The sequence below is a fragment of the Fonsecaea monophora genome (assembly GCF_001642475.1).
Source record: "Fonsecaea monophora strain CBS 269.37 chromosome Unknown Scaff10, whole genome shotgun sequence".
NCBI lineage: Eukaryota > Fungi > Ascomycota > Eurotiomycetes > Chaetothyriales > Herpotrichiellaceae > Fonsecaea > Fonsecaea monophora.
This window is the reverse complement of record NW_019173941.1, coordinates 252242-270486: the sequence shown is the minus strand read 5'-3', so window position 1 is coordinate 270486 and position 18245 is coordinate 252242. Positions and strand designations below refer to the sequence as shown.

General features: G+C 53.1%; 7 protein-coding genes across 7 annotated transcripts; 4 read left to right on the top strand and 3 right to left on the bottom strand.

Annotated features, from left to right (window-relative positions):
• Positions 1 to 1488: 1488 nt before the first annotated feature.
• Positions 1489 to 3343, top strand: AYO21_02362 (hypothetical protein; the record flags this gene model as incomplete). The annotated part of the gene is made up of 4 exons (XM_022652341.1): positions 1489 to 1730; positions 1796 to 1937; positions 2011 to 2391; positions 2447 to 3343. The coding sequence occupies 4 exons, from the start codon at positions 1489 to 1491 to the stop codon at positions 3341 to 3343; spliced, it is 1662 nt and encodes a 553-aa protein (XP_022515377.1).
• Positions 3344 to 4071: 728 nt separating this feature from the next.
• AYO21_02361 (superoxide dismutase) lies at positions 4072 to 4916 on the bottom strand (the record flags this gene model as incomplete). The annotated part of the gene is made up of 4 exons (XM_022652340.1): positions 4072 to 4191; positions 4291 to 4442; positions 4533 to 4712; positions 4904 to 4916. 4 exons carry the CDS (start codon positions 4914 to 4916, stop codon positions 4072 to 4074), a joined length of 465 nt encoding a protein of 154 aa, XP_022515376.1.
• An 883-nt stretch (positions 4917 to 5799) lies between these two features.
• AYO21_02360 (hypothetical protein) lies at positions 5800 to 6921 on the top strand (the record flags this gene model as incomplete). Its single annotated transcript, XM_022652339.1, has 1 exon — positions 5800 to 6921. The coding sequence occupies one exon, from the start codon at positions 5800 to 5802 to the stop codon at positions 6919 to 6921; it is 1122 nt and encodes a 373-aa protein (XP_022515375.1).
• Positions 6922 to 7242: 321 nt separating this feature from the next.
• On the bottom strand, positions 7243 to 8055 carry AYO21_02359 (hypothetical protein; the record flags this gene model as incomplete). The annotated part of the gene is made up of 1 exon (XM_022652338.1): positions 7243 to 8055. The coding sequence occupies one exon, from the start codon at positions 8053 to 8055 to the stop codon at positions 7243 to 7245; it is 813 nt and encodes a 270-aa protein (XP_022515374.1).
• A 1912-nt stretch (positions 8056 to 9967) lies between these two features.
• Positions 9968 to 11590, bottom strand: AYO21_02358 (hypothetical protein; the record flags this gene model as incomplete). The annotated part of the gene is made up of 3 exons (XM_022652337.1): positions 9968 to 10218; positions 10286 to 10647; positions 10704 to 11590. 3 exons carry the CDS (start codon positions 11588 to 11590, stop codon positions 9968 to 9970), a joined length of 1500 nt encoding a protein of 499 aa, XP_022515373.1.
• Positions 11591 to 12572: 982 nt separating this feature from the next.
• AYO21_02357 (hypothetical protein) lies at positions 12573 to 13880 on the top strand (the record flags this gene model as incomplete). The annotated part of the gene is made up of 1 exon (XM_022652336.1): positions 12573 to 13880. One exon carries the CDS (start codon positions 12573 to 12575, stop codon positions 13878 to 13880), a length of 1308 nt encoding a protein of 435 aa, XP_022515372.1.
• Positions 13881 to 15564: 1684 nt separating this feature from the next.
• Positions 15565 to 16887, top strand: AYO21_02356 (hypothetical protein; the record flags this gene model as incomplete). Its single annotated transcript, XM_022652335.1, has 1 exon — positions 15565 to 16887. The coding sequence occupies one exon, from the start codon at positions 15565 to 15567 to the stop codon at positions 16885 to 16887; it is 1323 nt and encodes a 440-aa protein (XP_022515371.1).
• Positions 16888 to 18245: the final 1358 nt, after the last annotated feature.

Genomic DNA, 18245 nt, shown 5'->3' with positions numbered 1-18245 from the left:
GAGAGTCGCAAGCTACCAATGTCCGTGGAGAGAAAGAGGTTGAAAACCCGGCCGTATATCAGTCCTTGGGGTTGGCAGCCTCGTCGGCTATCTTGGGATGGTGGATAGCCTCTCGACACAGTCCCCAAACGGGTCTTGCTTATTTGAGGCGATTCGAGCATTACTTCAGCTGACAAGGGTGAACATTTACTCCAATTGTGACCAAGAATTGTGTGAGCGTGGTCGTTCTGCATTCGATCGCAGCTCATCTTATACCCGTAGGTGCAAGGAATAGGACGATTAAAGGCGTGGCGAAATGTTAGCAGGAGCAGGCGGCAAGGAACCGAGGCGGACAAGAAACTTGCACACCCTCGTTGTGACTGTGGAGGTTGATGTTCGATGGTGTACAAGTAAGTACGAGCATACGCGTGAAGTATCAGAAGCAGAAAATAGAGCATCATCTGGAGCCGCCAGTGTCACCAGAATCCATCAGAACCCCGCTAATTATCATCATCATAATCATCAACATTGCCAGGGCGCGTCTGGTACCCTGACAAAGTCGGAAAAGGGTCGAGGATGGAGTTGACCGTGGTCCCAACCAAAGACGCCGGTGTGTGCCAGCGGGAAAATGACGCAGATCAATGTTTCTGTGCACCTTATTTTATTGCTTTAGGTCTGTAATAGTGGGTGTTGAGCCATGGTCACTCCAACTTCTCGGCCGATGTATGCATCCGCATACCGTGACTCGGGATCATTTTATGCCCTTCGCTCTCCGAGTCGCCGAGTGGACAGGATGGACTGGGCAGACTGGGCACCGACTAGGTTGAGGCGTCGGAGGGGGATAGGGACGAGTCCAGGCATAGCCGAAGCCTGTAGGCGAGTCAGTTCTGGGGGTGGCGAAGGCCCTGGACAACTTGCCTGGACACTGTTGACCACTGTGGACGGTGCATGGATTGCTGCACAACAAAGGAATAAAAAGTGGTGATGCAGATTGCCAAGTCGCCAGGTCGAAAGCCGCATTTTGGAGGGTCGCAGGTGGCAGGATGATATCAGCGTCACCTTTCCAGTTCAATCAGATTTGTTGATTTGTTCCTTCATCCCATCACCACGGTCATCGTTTTCTCCCCTGGTGCCCCTGTATTTCCCGTCCCCCTTGGGCCTTCTTGGACATTCGTTCCGGCCAGCCCGTTCGGTCGCTAAGATAATTTTATCATGGCCCAAAAAAGGGTTTCTTGAGCAAAAGGGCTTCTCTTTGGCACGCCTAATATCATACCTCGTACATCTTCGTCCCTGCGGTGTAGAAGCTCTCGACTGCAAACACCATCCATTCCTCTTATTATAATGAATTATTGATACCCAGATTATTCTTTGGTCACTCCATTACAAGCAGTCCAGAGGTGTTACCTATCTATCTGTACCGAGTACCCTGCCCACCAATCCTAGAGTCTCCAAAACCTTTGCCCACAGCACTATTTCCTTGGATACTTCGCAACACCCTTCAACACCGAGATGAGCACCCTCTACCGAACCCTGACCGGTCAATCGCAAACGTCGGATCATTCCATTGGTACACATGCACACCCGAGCTTGACGAGAACGACCACTGCAGACCCTCTCAACGGCACCCTGAATCATTTAAATCCTATCCAAGAACAAAGGCTCCAAGAGTTTAAGCAGCGCCTGCAAGAAGGGGGGTGGTGGAAGCCCGATGGTGTCAATGGCAAACCCAGCCATGATGATGCAACTCTACTGTACGATCCCATCTTGAGCTATATGCAAACAACGCGTTGATTCCCCGCTAACTTGTACATTACAGTCGATACTTACGCGCCCGGAAGTTCGACGTCAAAGGTGCAATTGGGCAGTTTACCGACACGGAGCAATGGCTCAAAGAGCAACGGGTAGAAGAGCTTTATGACAACTTTGATATTGAGTCGTATGAGAAGGCTCGGCTGATGGTAAGCCAGCAAATCCGGTGGCAACACGCAGTAAGATTTGCGACAGCTATCTGACAGTTTTTCAAAATGACAGTATCCTCAATGGACTGGCCACCGGGACAGACGAGGCATCCCCATTTACGTGTTCTTGATCAAGGGCCTTGACAGCAAAAACGTACAGAGATACCAGAAAGACTCGCAAGCTTACAAGGACAGCCTTCCGAACCACAAGAATCTCTCCACACCCGCCAAACTGCTGCCCCTGTTCGCCCTATACCAGAATCTGCTCAACTTCGTCCTACCGCTCGTTTCTACCCTCGAGAGGCCGAATCCTGAAGTCCCTGTGACAAACTCTACAAATATTGTCGATATTTCGGGGGTGGGTTTGACACAGTTCTGGAATTTAAAGGCCCATATGCAGGATGCCTCTGTCTTAGCAACAGCACATTACCCGGAAACCCTGGACAGGATTTTTGTGAGCAAACCCTCCACTTGGAGTTCCCGGGGTACAACGAGCTAACTGTGGCCAGATAATTGGCGCGCCCGGTTTCTTTCCAACAGTCTGGGGCTGGATCAAACGTTGGTTTGACCCCGTAACCGTCTCCAAAATCTTCATTCTCAGCAAAAATGACGTGAAACCTACCTTGGAAAAATTTATGGAAACCAAGGACTTCCCAAAGCGTTATGGCGGCGATCTCAACTGGGAATGGGGTGATCTACCCGATCTGGACGATGAAACCCGGGCAGCTTTGGAGAGAGATGGGAACAAAGGCTGGGTCACAGGGCCCTGTCTTTGGCTTGACGGGCAGAGAGTGCCCGTCGGATCTGACAAGGGCAAACTCAGGCGCCCAAATCGAGACATTGAAAAGATGAAGCCTGTTGTCTACGCGGCGGACTACACGGAAAATCCCGTCCATCCGGACAAAAAAGTGTCTTCGAGCGAGAGGCCGCCAGTGCCCAATGGAACTGCCTCACCCCATCATGAAGCTGAACAAGCTTCAGCTGCAGCGGCTGGAGGAGCCACAGTTGCGAATATTATTGCGACCCAAACGAATTCGGAGCAGCAAGCACAAACTCCACACACAGAAGCACAATCGACAGCGCCGTCGAAGTCAGAACCGCTTCCTCATCCGCCATCCCAACCTGAACCTGGTCCTCTTCCTGCACACTCCATCGCCATGACGACCGCTATCGAGGCAAAACTTGCTCAAGAATCAATCTCAGCCATCCCACCCACCGCCAATGGTCACATGAACGGCAACGCCACGGTCCACGGAGAGGGAAACCCCGAAGTGCTTGTGGCGAGCGACGCGAGCAAAGGACTAGCGATCGAGGCCCAGAAACTGACGATTTCAGAGGCAGGGGAGCGAAACGGGGAAAGCGAGCGGCCAGCTATGGAGAGATTCGTGACTGCGACGGAGGTGTAAAACAACTCCAGCTTCAGTCTCGAGTCTCTGTCAGGAGATGAGGAAGAGACCGCTTGAGGCTGTTCCTCCAAGCTCCACAATGCGACCACTCAATGCTATCTATCTAATTTGCTTTCACGATGTGCGACACGGAAGCTTACATGGAGGTGGGCGGATGATTTGGCATATTCGACTCCGCTACTGGCAGGCTTGTTACCATTTTGTTTTGGGAGCATCAAGACACCTTGCTTTGCATCTTTGAACGGCGCGGCGTGGGACTCTTCTGCCTTTGTCGCTGCGGCCTAGACGTTCTGGAGCCTGGCTGTGCTACGGATTGGAGTTCAAACGCCATGCGGAAAATACCCCTACAATCAGCATATATATAATGATAACTTCAGACGGACGGACATGACTGTGGGTGGTAGATATCATAATCTGTGCTTACAATTGTTGCTATCTATATTGGACCCTTTATTGCGTACAGGAAGATAGCTGGAAGCCACTTTTGGTTTTAAAAGCGTAACTTCGACACACAAACCAGAGCATCCCATGTTTGCCATTGATCTTTGTTCAACTCTCGGTATCCTGACACAATTGACTATGTTCCCGGTCGTCGAATTTTCGTTGTCTTTCAAGATCTTCCTCTCCTGCAGTTTCATCTGCTAGTGGATGAGTCCGATGTTGGTTCCCATCGGAATGGGCAAATGGCGACATGGTGCTCGAGGCTTTCGTGTCAGTATCATGTCACTTTATGCGGCAATGCCGATGACCCCGCAAGCAGGTCGAGGACCCGCGTTGCCGGTCTTCTTGCTCTCTTCATTCCCGCCCTTGCCGAGGTCATCAGTACCCGCGTGGACAACGATGGTTCGCTATCAGCCATGTTAGTTTCTATTCAAATATAGTGTAGACATGAGAATATGACTAGCAAGGAGATGCTGAGAGGGGGTCTTTGTTTTGGAAATACGTACGCCGAGAACGCTGTGCTCGCCAATCAGTTTGACAAAGCTGTCGCTGACGCTGCCCTTGGCGTTGCCCTGAGCATCAGTCTTGATGTTGCCCAAGTCACCGACGTGTCGGTCCTGATCGGTTGGGGCTCCGTGGGACTTTCCATGAGGGTTGTCTGAGAAGGAAATCTAGCATCAGTATCTCGCCCTTCCTTTTCTCTCTTTCTCTTGAAGCCTTCCGGTCCGATAGCGTTGGGGAGACGTACAGTGAGGACCAGCGCTGGTGCAGCCGTTGGTGTTGTCACCGAATTGGTGGACGTGCATGCCACGCTCGGCGTTGGGGTCGTGGCCCTGGATGTCCCAGGTGATGGTGGTGGGAGACGACTCGGAAGCCTGCTCAAAGGTCACCTGGCCGGTGATCTTGGAGTCTCCACGGATGACAGCAACTAAGGAGGAAAGGTGTCAGTGATGATGAGGCTCGTGAAAGGGCGTAGATGGGATGAGCTGGAACGGCTTTGAGTCTCAACGCGGAGATGGAAGAGTGTTCTAGCCGGACTGATTCGATGCTGACAGAACAGGACTCATGGGCGGGACAGCCCGTAGGGTACAGGTACCGGTGTTTTGGGGAATGACTGACCTGCTTTGACCATTTTGGCGGTTTAGATAGTGATTGTGCGAGTAAAGGTGACTGTTACAGAATGTACCAAGTGAAGCGAAGATGATGACGAGCTTGTTCAAAGAAGATGGAAACCGGAAGAGTTTTCACGAAAGGAGGAACCCCAAGGAAGTAATCAGAGCGTCGGTGGAGTTAAGAAGAACGAACCCTCCTACAAGCGGACATTTCAATGTACGATGAAGCAATTGAACCTGGAAATGAGGGGCTCGCATGATGCAAATCGCCATGCGCAGTGAGGGGCATCCGTGCCAAGAGCCGCCAAGATTGCGCAATGGAGCAGAGTGCTTCCCTCTTTCGGCCGGAGCCGGATAAACTTTGCCGGTTCCGGGACCATCAACTAATCACATGCGAGTTCCGAGGAAATCTCAGGCTCCACCCATATACAGGTATACTGGCACGTACTTGGACAGCCTGGCACCACTGGTATCACTGGGACTTGGTATGGGCGATTGCATGGCTTCCAAATCTTGTGACATGTGGCACACACCCAAGTTGTGTGTGGCATGATAATTTGTCGATCCATCGATATTAATACATCATTGTCGCTCATATCATCAACAAAAACCACCAGAGAAGCCTGCCTAGCTACTTGTATTCTCCCTTTATCGCAGAGGGACTATCCGGTTAATAATTGAAGGTCATCTTGCATCACTGACTCCAAGCTCCTCACGCTCAACTACTTGTCTGCGAGTCGGATGCCTTCATCAGCTGGGCTTGTTTGATGCTGATCCATCCTTCTTCAACCGTGCATCAATGCTCACAATAGCTTATCATCTCTCACGCACCCCAAAGGACGATCTCATATTCTTGAGTTTTATCTCGGCCTTGCTTACCTAACCGCGACGAATTATCCCGCCATGGCGTCCGATGACAGGGAAAACCTCCCGAAATTCCTCCAGGCCATGGAGTCCATCTATGGGCCATTACCGGAAGCAACAGACCAGAATCTCTCCAAATGGACCCCTCCGCCGGCGGCCGAGGGCCATCGAGGCCGCTATCTCTGGACCGACGGGTTCGCCGTCGTCAACTTCCTGACCCTGCATCAGCTCACCAACGAGGACCGCTACCTCACCTTTGCGAAGAACCTCATCACCACCGTCCATAACATCTTGGGTTACACGCGCAACGGCAAATCACGTCTGCCCGGCGCCACGGACGAGTATCCCCTCAAAGGAGGGCTCCGGATCGGCAAACACGACGAGTCCGGCGAGGACGGCGATGGCCAATACTTCCACTATCTCACCGTGTGGATGTTCGCCCTCAACCGCACGAGCGTAGTCAGCGGAGACAGGTGGTACAACGACCAAGCCATCACCATGGCACAGGCCATCCTCCCACACTTCATGTCCAACACCGAGTCACACCGGCCCCGCATGTTCTGGAAACTCAGCACGGATCTCTCGCAGCCCCTCGTCCTGACCGAGGGCAACCTCGACCCGCTCGACGGCTACGTCACGTACCAGCTCCTCCAGTCCACGAACCCTGACGACCCAGAGATCCTGAGCGACGAGGTCTCCCTGTTCAAGAGGATCGTCGACAAGAAACTTCGCGACTACACCTCGGCGGACACTCTGGACCTGGGCATGACGCTGTGGACCGCGCACTGGTGCACGCCCGAGGAGGAGTGGGCCACCCATCTGACCTCTCGCGCCATCGGCTGCGTCAAGCAGCTGCTGGAGAACGACTACTTTGACCAGCCGGTGGATCGACGCCTCGCGTTCCGCGAGTTCGGGACCGCGCTCGGGCTCAAGGCCGCCCTTTCCAGCGCGACCGACGAGGACGGTCTGTGCCGCGAAGACGAACTGGTCGACGCCGACATTCGCGAACTTCCCGACTTGATCTGCAGAACCTGGGAAGACACGGGCCTGGTCCCCGTGCCGACCAAGAAGTTGCAAGGTCGCATGGCCGAGCTGATGCCCATCACCGCGGTCATGTACGCGACTGCGCTGATTCCGGGGCTGATGTGTAAACAGTCGTGAACAGTGATTGGGGGCTTTGAAGGGAGTTGGGAGAAGATGGGATATCTTGGTTGGAGGGAAAGCATTTGGTACTAATACATTCTCACCACTGACTACCGAGTACAGTTCTTTGTTTCACATATCCCGACTACCGACTATAATCAAACCAAGGAGTCAATTATTATCAACCCAGAAACGGCCAAAGTATCGAGGCAGCTCCTCAGACGCCACAGGACCCAAGCATTACCCACTCTGCCTTTATACCAACAGCAAATACATATTGAAAACCAACACAAAAGCCAGTCTCTTACCCTTGCATTCCATCTACTACACCAGACTCCCTCACAATTGCATCGCCTTCACCACCCCATACCCACCCAGGACAGAAACGGCAACTGGCACACAAATCTTGCTCATCCAGAGCTTCAACCCTAGACTGATCCTCCAACTGACCACCTTCTCCATCTTTCCCCGATCATTGGTCCTCGGGACGTCGATCTCGGGTTCCTTCTTGCCCAAGTACTCACACAGCGGCGCCCAGCCCATGGCGGGTTCCCAAAGAAGGACTTTCCTGCCTCTTTCCTGGCACAGCTTCACCACCCAGGCATTGTGTTTGTCGTACACTTCTTGACTCCAGAAATTGTCTGCGCCAAACTTCTCCTTACAGAATCGTTGCCATTCGATCTCGCATTGATAGTGCCAGTAATCCGGGATGCTCCAGAAGCAAGCCACTCGGTATTGCCAGCTCATGAACGGGGCGATGGTCGATTTCATGCTGGTCTCCCAATCGGCAGCACCGCCCTTGCGGATGTTCAGTACCACTTTGGCATCGGGGTACATCTCGATCAGGTCTTCGACGAACAGATGACCGGGGAAGTCTGCTGTTGCCGCGCAGCCAGCGAAGAGCTTGTAAAGGATGGCCCGACGTCTTTGCGTGTCCTTTTCGCGAAGGGCGTCGTAGAGGAGGCGCATGTTCATAGGAGAGGAGAGGCAGCGGTTCATGTGCATGGTTGGTCCTACGTTGAGGAGCGATTTGTTCTCGAGCATTTCCTTGAGAGTGGTTGTTGCACAACGAGGAAGACCGGCACCGATGACCTGCATAGGTCCGTTGAAGGTAGTAGGGATCTGGGGTTTGGGTGCTGGAGGGGAAGCCATGGTGCTTGGGCCTCGTGGTGAAGCTGCCTCGATGTAGGTGGAGAGTAGGAAGAAATTATATCGGTGGGAACGGGACGACGATGGGGTGAAGTTTCCGCTTCGGTTGTACAGCTCTTGAGCAACCTAAAATTCCTGAAGAAAGAACTGAGACGGCTGGGAGGACACGATATTTATATCAACCACGCGGAAATCCAACTCACCATCCATGAAGCTGAATGGAATGAAGGGTTTGAGACCGCTCATTTCTCCCTTTGGTCCCCCTTGCAGCGCCACTACCACAAGTATCAGGGCACAGATGAGCAACGGCGGACCTACTCTCCACTGGCCAGAGCCTTTGCAAGCCCCCCTCCCAACAAGGAGAAGGGAGATCGAGTGCTGTAAGACAGACGAAAGGCTGCCTGATGCTGGCTCTTTTGTCCTCCTGGACGCCACCGTTAAGTGTGCTCAATAGAGTCCGACACCCGTTGGGGTCCAGCCAGTGTTCAGTGCCCCGTATCCATAAAGGCGTTTAGTCGTTGGTGGACGAGTATGCGGATGGAAACAGGGCAGTGGACCTGCTGGGGAACGGCAGAGAACCTTTCGACCTCATGCCTGCTGCCACGAGGCCGTTGTCCACCGTGACATGTAGCGGCAGCGGCAGCGGCAGTCGGTGTTGCTCTAAACTCAATAATTGTGGGAGACAATTCGTCCCCCGTTTGAATCTGTAGTATTCAAGCGAGATTGAACGTTTAACCATTTCGCCGTTTGAAGCTAGAGGCCAACCGTATTCCCATGTTCTTGCGGATATAAGAACAATGTGATTGACATAGCAAACATTTTCAGCTCACCACCAAACGTGGTCTGGATTGACTGGTACAGAAATGGCGGTCACTCTTTTGAGCGACCGGTGGTCGGCGCTCTGGAGACCTTCGTGGAACGGCATATCCTCACCTTTTCGGGCATGGCAAACTGGGGCAAATATGCTGGCAATGTCCAACAGAAGAGAGATGCATGTGAGGCTGAAACATTTGACAGATTTTGACGGGACCACTCATTGAAGGGATACCAGGTTCATCTGGTCCAGGGACTGCTCGGCATGGCGTCCCGATCGAGAGGCAGAGGCTGATACTCTGCCACATTGCTAGTGGATTCACAGAAGTACGTAACGAGACATCGTCCTCGCGTGCTGTAAGTCAGTCTCTGATCGTGAGTTCCTCGACATTGAATCAAGCTTTCCCCGTCTTCTCTAAGGACCTGGCATAGTCTAATACAAGATGCGATCTTGACATGGGCGCGATGATAAGAGACTTTCGCTTCATGTGGAGCCTGACGGAAGGGCAGTGGAAGGGCTCGAAGCCCAGTTGCTCAATCCTGGAAACTCTCAGGCTCGCATGGGCCGGCGTACTGACTAGTAGGGCGGGAGGTCGGGGGACTGGTTCGAAGGATTTTGTCCGGGAACCCCAGCAAGGGGAAGTTAGGTCCGGAAGGTCAAGATGCAATTTGGGAAGATGTTTTGATAGGACCGAGTACCTATTCAGTAGTGGTCGTGGTAGTGGTAGAACTACGAGCACCGAGTACCTAGTCACCCAGTCAAGTTTGTAGTCAAGCGCAGGGGTAAGCGATAGACCGACACTAGCGGGGATCGGATATCGGTGCTTGGCAAGGCCCCCGAGTCTTGGCATTTCCCCGTGGCGTCTTTTGTTATGTGAGTTTGGTAGAGGCTATGAGGACAAAGGCGACGGACGGAACACCTGAAATCTACTAATTTCCTGCTCTATCCATAGTACAGCGGCAGGATAAGCCTCCCAGGGGACCCCCTTTGACCTTCGTGACGTACAATGCCGTCAAGCTATCCCTCTCGTCGAGGCAACCTATGAGCTGACGAACCAGGGAGAAAAAGGGAGAAAGGGAGAAAGGACCGGGAAAAAGTCATTCAGCATTCAAGTGCCCATGCAGAGCTCATGCAGCTCCCGCGTTCTAGTCCGGTACTCTGTCGTTCCTGGCGTTGACCTGGCCCTCTTGCCGTGGTTCGCCTCAAACCCGTCCCGTTCGCACTCGGAAGTTGTGGAGATCCAACACCAACCAATTGTTCCATCCCTGGTCCCAATCCGTCCAAACTGCCGGCATTCTTCGCGCCAGTTCCAGTTGTATGCAACGTGGAGGTCCATGACCGTCGCTCAAGTTCTGCCCAACGCCGTTTCCAGCCAAAACATGACCCCCCGAATTTATTTCAGCAGCCTTCCGAACATACCAAAAGACTTTACCACCACATTGACCACTAGTGCGACTGTTGCCAGAACCACATAAATCTGGCCGATTTCCATCCAGTGATTGAGTGTCATTTCGGTCTCGATGAAGCCGTCTTCGGACACTCCGTGCTTAGCATCGGCAGATTCCGCGTCTGAGGGGAAACGTCCGGTGTTGTACCATTGCTCCAGCATCTCGTCCTTCTCTCGCCAGCGTTCGATCAGCCAAAGCTCAAACTCCTTGGCGTCTGACAGAGGGATCGACGACATTGCGAACCGACGCCAATACATGTTGACGCTCTTCGGCGGTCGGCCCTGCAGATACGTCGATCGGATCGTGAAGATATCTGGGGCGAACCCTCCCTTGCTGCGACCGGGTCAGCTTTTCTACCATGACAAAAAAGGGGTCAGTCATGCACTGACGGTGTGCCCTCGTAGGCAATGGTACAGTCGTAGACCCAATCGACAGTGCCCTGCAATTCCTGGAGACAGAACAACAGACCAGTGCTCCGTGGCAGAAGCTGATGCCTCATGTCAGGTATACCTTGTTTTGTAGCCCACTTGGCACTTCCCTGCTTCATGTTTTGAGAGAGATTGGTGCCCTCGGGGAAAATCAGCAGCCACATGGGGTCCAGTCCATCTGAGCCAGACATGGGACCGCTATGTCGGGTCTTGAGCTTCTCCAGCCGATGCTTCAAGCGAGGCTTATCCGAAATCCATTTGCGTGCCATGAAAATGAATCCATAAAACATCATGCCAGGACCTAGGACCGGTACGTACTTCAATGACTCTTTAAGAATGATGAAGATGTGGCCATGCATCCTACTAGTGTAGGCAATCCACCAGAGGTACAACCACTCGGTGTACACTTGATGATTGGCGATATATACCAGCCGTTCAGGAAACGCCGTCTCGAGCCTGCCCGCCGATGTTTTCCGGAACTGTCCTCGTAGATCCTTGTCCCAACTCACGCGCACCTTCGTAGGGGAGAACCACCGAGTCCCTGCGATTCCCATGATAGCAAACGATTGCTTGGTCAACGCCATGTATGCATAATAATAATCTTTGTTTAGCCAATATAGTGGTGCCCCGAGGAATTGGGTGACATTGATACAGACTGCGCCGCAATTGAACCAGGTAAGTAGGAGAAGTGCACGAAGGACCTGGCTCAGGACATTGTATTTGACTTCGCCGGCTGGATGCGGTATCTTGCCGCCAGGCCTGCTGCTATCACCTAGACCATCGCTTGACTCGGCCGTGTGTGAGGACTGAGGGATGCGCTTTCGGAGGGTATGGTCTTCGGTCGCCATGGTTCGCCTGTGAGCAGGTAACGGAGAAATGTCAAGTCTGTGTTACAACGATAATGCAATGACTGTCATGGACGGGTTTCGTCAGCACTAGGCAAAGCGAATGTGAACAATAGACAACAGAAACGCCATCGACACTAGACGATGGGCGGTGATAGATAGATCCAAGAATGACCTTCAGGAAAGGTGGGATGCATAGAGCGGACAATCAAGGAGTCGGAAGGTGGAAATTGTGAGAGTTTGTGAATTTTGTGTCCAACAACAATTCATCCAACAGGCAGACGTGTTATTGGTGCCGATGCCTCTGTACCTAGTTGGTCACCGATACGAGTATGTACTGTAAGTCTGGAATAGGCCGGGAGTGAAGGTGAGGTTGGTGGACTGCGGCAACTCCCAGCGATGTGACTAACCGTACCTCGTATAGAGGTATCGCGTAGGCACCCACAGGATTTCTGATAGGCGGGACAGGGTGTACGTGGGTAGCCTTTTTAGAGGTATCCAAGGTGCAGGAACACCCCCAAGCCCCCTAACGCCTAGACATGTCCGCCCATTTCCGGGGCGACTAAGCAGGGACCGTCTAGTCACGTGAGGGGTCAGATATCACGTGCTTGGCATCGACGACCACATCACTAACACCAATTACCGAAACCCGCATCATCAGGTGCTCTCTCCTTCGCGCATGGTTTCATTCTTTATCGTCGAAGCTTCGTCTGTCTGACAGGTGACAATGTCTAGAATGACTGGGAAGGCCAGATAAATTCAGTTTGCTCTTTTCCTTTGACTCTTCATGGATATTCTTCCAACTGTCACCGACAACGATAACGATCTATGGCTGGATCTGACGATCTAGCCTTCTCTTTCAACGCAATCTCCGACTCGCATCAGGTCACAAATAGGCTCCATTATGGCGACAATATCTTCTGCCAGAAGCCGTCGTGGCCTCGCCACGACTGGACGTCTTCTGGGCCGAATAAGGAACGCCACCATGTCGCATCTCAGTAAACCATCGCAATTGAAGACGGCCTCGAACCCTCTCCCGCCATCTTCAGAGCGCGCCCGCGCCTCCTACTCAACGTCTTCGCAAGCAACCAGTCACTCCTTGAATGATCTTCCGTCCAAGAGAACATTTCGTCTCAGGGACACCCCAGCAAAGGAACTTCTTTGTCTCGAATGGTCCAAACCACCCCGGAATCTTTTGCTGATAAAAAAGGACTGCTCAGACGCAACGACGGACGCTCTTCTGGACTTTACCAGACATGTTTCGTCGACGTATCCCGATGTGAATATCGTGGTCGAGCCCAGGGTCTCGGCGGGAATTGGGGAAGAGCGTCTTGGACGGCACTTTACTCTGCCTGAAAAAAACTATTCACACTTGCAGTATCAGGACAAAGTCGACCTTGTTGTCACCTTCGGCGGTGATGGAACCATCTTGCACGCGGCATCACTGTTCGCCACCTCCTCCCACGTGCCACCTATCCTGTCATTCAGCATGGGTACTCTCGGGTTTCTGAGTGAGTGGAAATTTTCCGAATACAAACGGGCCATCCGCGAAGTATATATGTCGGGTGCTGCCTCTGAGCGACATGCCGTCATTGAACGCGAAGCTTCAAACGACTTGGACGGCCCAAATGATTACACTGGCTGGTCGTCTGTCCGTGGCAAATCCATGGGGCCTGGAAGAGGCGCAAGAGTTTTGGTCCGACAACGTCTGAAGATTGGCGTCTTCGATGCAAATGGGAACCGACTCAGCAGTAATGGGGGTTTCTCCGACGACATGTATGCTATGAACGAAGTTATCATACACCGAGGTCGAGACCCCCATCTTGCCATCGTCAATGTTTATGTGGGCGGTAGATTCCTCACCGAAGCAGTCGCCGACGGGATGATTGTTTCCACACCAACTGGGAGCACAGCATACAGCCTCAGCAGCGGCGGGAGCATCGTTCATCCCCTAGTTCCATCCTTGTTGTTGACGCCAATCTGTCCGCGGAGCTTGAGTTTTCGCCCCCTTGTTCTGCCATCCACCACCCCCATAACCTTGAAGTTGAGCGATAAGAACAGAGGTCGGGAGGTTGATGTCAGTATCGACGGCATAGGCCGCACACAAGGCATCGGTGTGGGTACAGAGGTTCGAGTCTCTGCGGAAGAGATCACAACCGACAGAGGGACCTTCACTGGCGGCATTCCCTGCATAATGAGGACAATCAGCGCTGGTGCCGATGGAGATGATGGTTGGGTGGGCGGCTTGAACGGCCTTCTGAAGTTCAACTATCCATTTGGTGAAGAGAAGTGAACACCACAGCTAGCAGCACTGCGTCGGTGATTCTACCACGTGGATTAGCGAGAAGTCCTGTCACTCAGCTCCATGATATCATCGCTGCCTCTGGCTGAATCCGGGACATATACCACAAAGCCCCATTCGAGGGCGCAACGGTCACCCAGCCAGTCCCCGCACCACAATGCATCAGCTTTCTAACCGTGAAGGCCCCAAGCCTCGAAATTTGCGCCGAGACACGGGCGAGCGAAAGAAATAGAATGTGAAGAATTGCAACCAGTCATGCAGCGGAACCAGACTGCACCCAGCACTATCCATGGCTTTGCCCACAGAAGCGTCGGAGCAACAGAGGTGTACGATGGCAAACCAACGATAGCTTAACAGTTCGAGCTTGTATTTCACCAGGACTTCCTTTGAAGTGATTGTTATGCCACTGGATCCCCACCTCGGCCGATGTTACAGTCAATAGTCCTTTGCGACTGAACTTGTCGCAGCGAGTTCACACGGGACGGCGTTATGAGCAGACTGCACACCTTCCACAAAGTTCAAACTGCGCTGAGGAGTATATGATATATGGTAACGAGAGCCTTCGTCGCTTTGAGGCTTGTTGTCAGCCAAAGATAACAGGGCGCCAAAGGCAGTAGGTGGATTGCCTATTCTCGCGTCAATGAACGGGGTTGACACAACTGATGGACAATACCCTTGCTTGATGAGACCGTCATACAAGGCTGCCTTGTGGTCTTAAGGATGCTAGGTCATGCCTTGGAAAGACAAAGAGGTAGAACAATGGCAAGAAAGAAGTGCGACCACACGCGGCACTGGAGACCAAATTAAGGAACGAAGAGTGAGACTGCGCACAATGGTCGACGAGTGAATTTGGGACGCGAGGCTGCGGTCTGGTCTTCACGAGGACTCAGCCTTGTCAATTCTGTGAAGCAACCAAACGTTGCGCACAACTGGCACAACAGAACTCTTCACAGTTTTGATTCTGGCAACACACATCAAAACAAGAAACTTTCAGGGATTCTTTCTATCGAACTGTCAAACTGCCTCAAACTGCCTCAACCGCTAAGACTGCCTTTTCCTTGGTCTAGTACAGGCTTCGAATCTGAATCTCGACCCGTCTCTCTCTCGACAGTACCAGAAAACCGGCTTCACCTTTCATCCTCTACAACGAAGACAATCTACGTCGCACAATCATCTTGCCCTCGACTCTCAGCCCAAGCCTATCTCACAGCTCTTGTCTCAGTGCCAGCAAAGGACTTCCGTTCATCTCAAGAACTTCTGATCCCAGCCATCGATCCTCCCCTTTCAGACCACAGCCTGCAAGAGATCTCTGCCACTAGATTGTGCGCTCACAGCAGCCTCCGTCCTTCTCACACATACAAACTCTACCTCATCATCACGCCGGTTAGGTCTACCAAACCCAAATTACAGTCAGCAGCTACCTAGGTCTCTCTTTCACACCATCTGGAGAGTATTTGTCTCGACGACCGCGTCTCTGTCTGCACCTGAAACAAATCCAGAAAACTCAGAACTGGCAAAGTCTACAGAGCATTCTCAAGACAACAGAAACAATAAGAGGTTGACGCTGTACCGTGTGTGATCCTGGTCTCTGTTCGTTGTCAACTACAGCTGCCACACCGTTCGAGACTTGAAAGCGACAAAGAAAACATACGAACCTGTTCAGACACAAACAAAAATGGCTTCCTTGCTCGCTCAGTCCCAGCTGTCGAAGACTCTGATTCTCAATGCACCCGGTGTTGTCGATGACGGTCAAAGATCAATCCCTACCACCATGCCAAATCCCCCTCCGCAACAGCCTTTTCCAGCATACTCTCTTGGATATGACCCAACCACAGACGTCAGATACATTTCACAGGCAATCCCACCGCAGCCCGTCAATGGACAGCATTCACCTCACCCATTTCACATGCTCTCAGAGGACAATTTGCATCCAATCCTATTTCAGATGGAACCATACCCCAGTGTGTTGAACGGCGTCGACGCTCCTCTGCTTGTGAACCAAGCCACCGGCCAAGTCGAACAAGGCAACGGGGGAAAACGGCTGAGGTACTTCAGCCACTTGCCAAGGTGGATAGCGCCCAATGTATCCGGGATGCTAATGGAGTTGTGGCTTCGCCTTGACCCGCGAGTGGACATGAGCGATATCATGGCTCGTGTTTACCAGCTGGCTGGCACGAGGACGCCGCAAGGCAACACTTTTAACATGCGGCGCCTGCGGTTCCGAGAATACATCTGGGCTCCGCCATTCACCTCAAGCCGCCAGCATCCCACTGCGTGGGAAGTCGACTTGATTTCCAAGAGGACTCGTGAACAATTGTTGCTCAACACGTGCATGGTGGTGGACCTCCCGAACAACCGCCTTCTCAAGCCTGTCCTCGGCAACGACAAATCCATCCGTGGATTTGTCGACAGCGGTCTCCCAATTGACCACTTCTTGGGCGGTTATGTCGCGCTCGTACCCCTCCCATCTGACCACCAGATGTTGGTCCTCGAACTTCGCAAGCGGATGCAGACTCTGGCGCTGCGGCGCGGGCTCGGCAATGGTCCAGAGGACTATCGCCGAGTCCCGAAAGATCTGCATCCTGCTTGGTGGCACAAGGGGGTGGCGAGAGACACAATCATTTCGGACGTCGACAACAAGAGTCACGACGAATGGATTGCGGAGAAGCTGGGGGAATACCCCGGGTTGACAAGGCCTGGTGCCCAGCGCACGGGGGCGCGGCGGAGCGCTCATACGAGCGCCCTTCCGCCCCAAACCCGGCCTCGGCATCCTCTGCCTGCAACGGCTGCGTCGACCTCGGTGTCGAGCCAGCAGGCTCCGTCTCCACCCCCGTCACCGACGGACCCGCGTCTGGCAGGCACAGGGGTGGGTGCATTGGGAGTGGCGTCCGTTCCGCCGCTGCATTTCAGCAACGCCCAAGGTGGCACCTCCTACTATGTGGAGGATGTTCACCGGCGTGAATATGCGGCGGTGGAGGCAGCCCGTGCTCAATTTTAACAAGTTGAGTACGAGGCTCGTCAGGGCGACCACCTCAGGCAAGGCGGTCTTGCTTGCGAGGGGGAGGAAGGTGAAGGGAGGAGGAGACAGGAGGGGGTGTGCAGGAGGGGTCGGAGCGCGAGTTGTCGTGTTATTTGAGGGGAGGGTCCCGGGGGGGGGGGGGGGGGAGATGTATGAGTATATGACCGGGCTGGAGGAGGGAGACGAGGGAGCCCATCCCTACCGAACTCGGGAACTTGGGCAATGTTTCAATAGAATGGATTCCCTTCCACAAACTTTCTGTCTTTCAATTCCCCACAAGTCCTGTCGTTTCAACACAGTGCTGGCTAAGGGCAGATAAAAGACGAGCACATGGATGTGCGTTGTATCGTAACCTGTGGGGTTGGGAGACAGGGTTCCCACTCCCCGACAACAGCGAGGTAGTTTCACCGCAAAACTCACCGGCCCACTCATTCGTTCCCTTTGTCCTCGTTCCTCTTTGCGCCGAGTACGTATACAATACAATACCCCAGTCCTCAGCTGGTGGTGGTGCTGCTGTCCGTGGATGCATGCCGCGTCCTATGCCAAGAAAATCCCTGAAAAGATGCAGCCTTGTCTCCCGTGTCACGTGGCATTTCACTCCGCCCTTTGACTATGTCCCATGTTGGGAGTAAAACCGGCGTGAAGGGGGGTAATAGCGTATGTATTCTGCCCTGGTAAGAAGTTCGATGCTGTAGATATATGTGAGACTGAGCGATCAGGTCATATGTGGCAGTCGAATGCTACCTCCAGGTCACAAGGTGGTCTAGGGAAGGGACACAGAGAGAGAGAGAGAGAGAGAGAGAGAGACACAGAGACATCACGCCATGCCCAACGCTGGAGAAGGAGAAGGCTCCCGCATGCCCTCTAACGGCAGCCAACGAAAAACCATGTGAAATCAAGAGGTGGTGAAGCGGGCACACACAGTCATGTCTCTTAGGCCTTGGTTCCGTCGTTTGGGCCGCCGGACATGGAGCATTCGGACCAGGTGTGGTGCTGCCGCCGCCGACGTCAGTCACAACCCATGTTTCTGTCCACCACAGACGACAGGTCTGCCCTGTGTAGTGATGCCATGGGAGGACTTGTGCCCAACAACCAGTGAGCTCAGTGTTAGGCTGCGCAATCGCTCTGGACAGAGAGAGATGCCTGTCAACATATCAGAGCAGGCCGCTAAGCCTCCATATCCAAGGACAGGACGTAGGAATGGAATGTCGAATGGGGGGACCAGAGACATCAAACCACGAATAAGACCTTTGAGACTCAGAGCATTGTGGAATGGCATGACAATGGGTATTGGCGGGAGGGTCGCTCTGCGGCTAATCTCGTTCGTCTGTATCAGA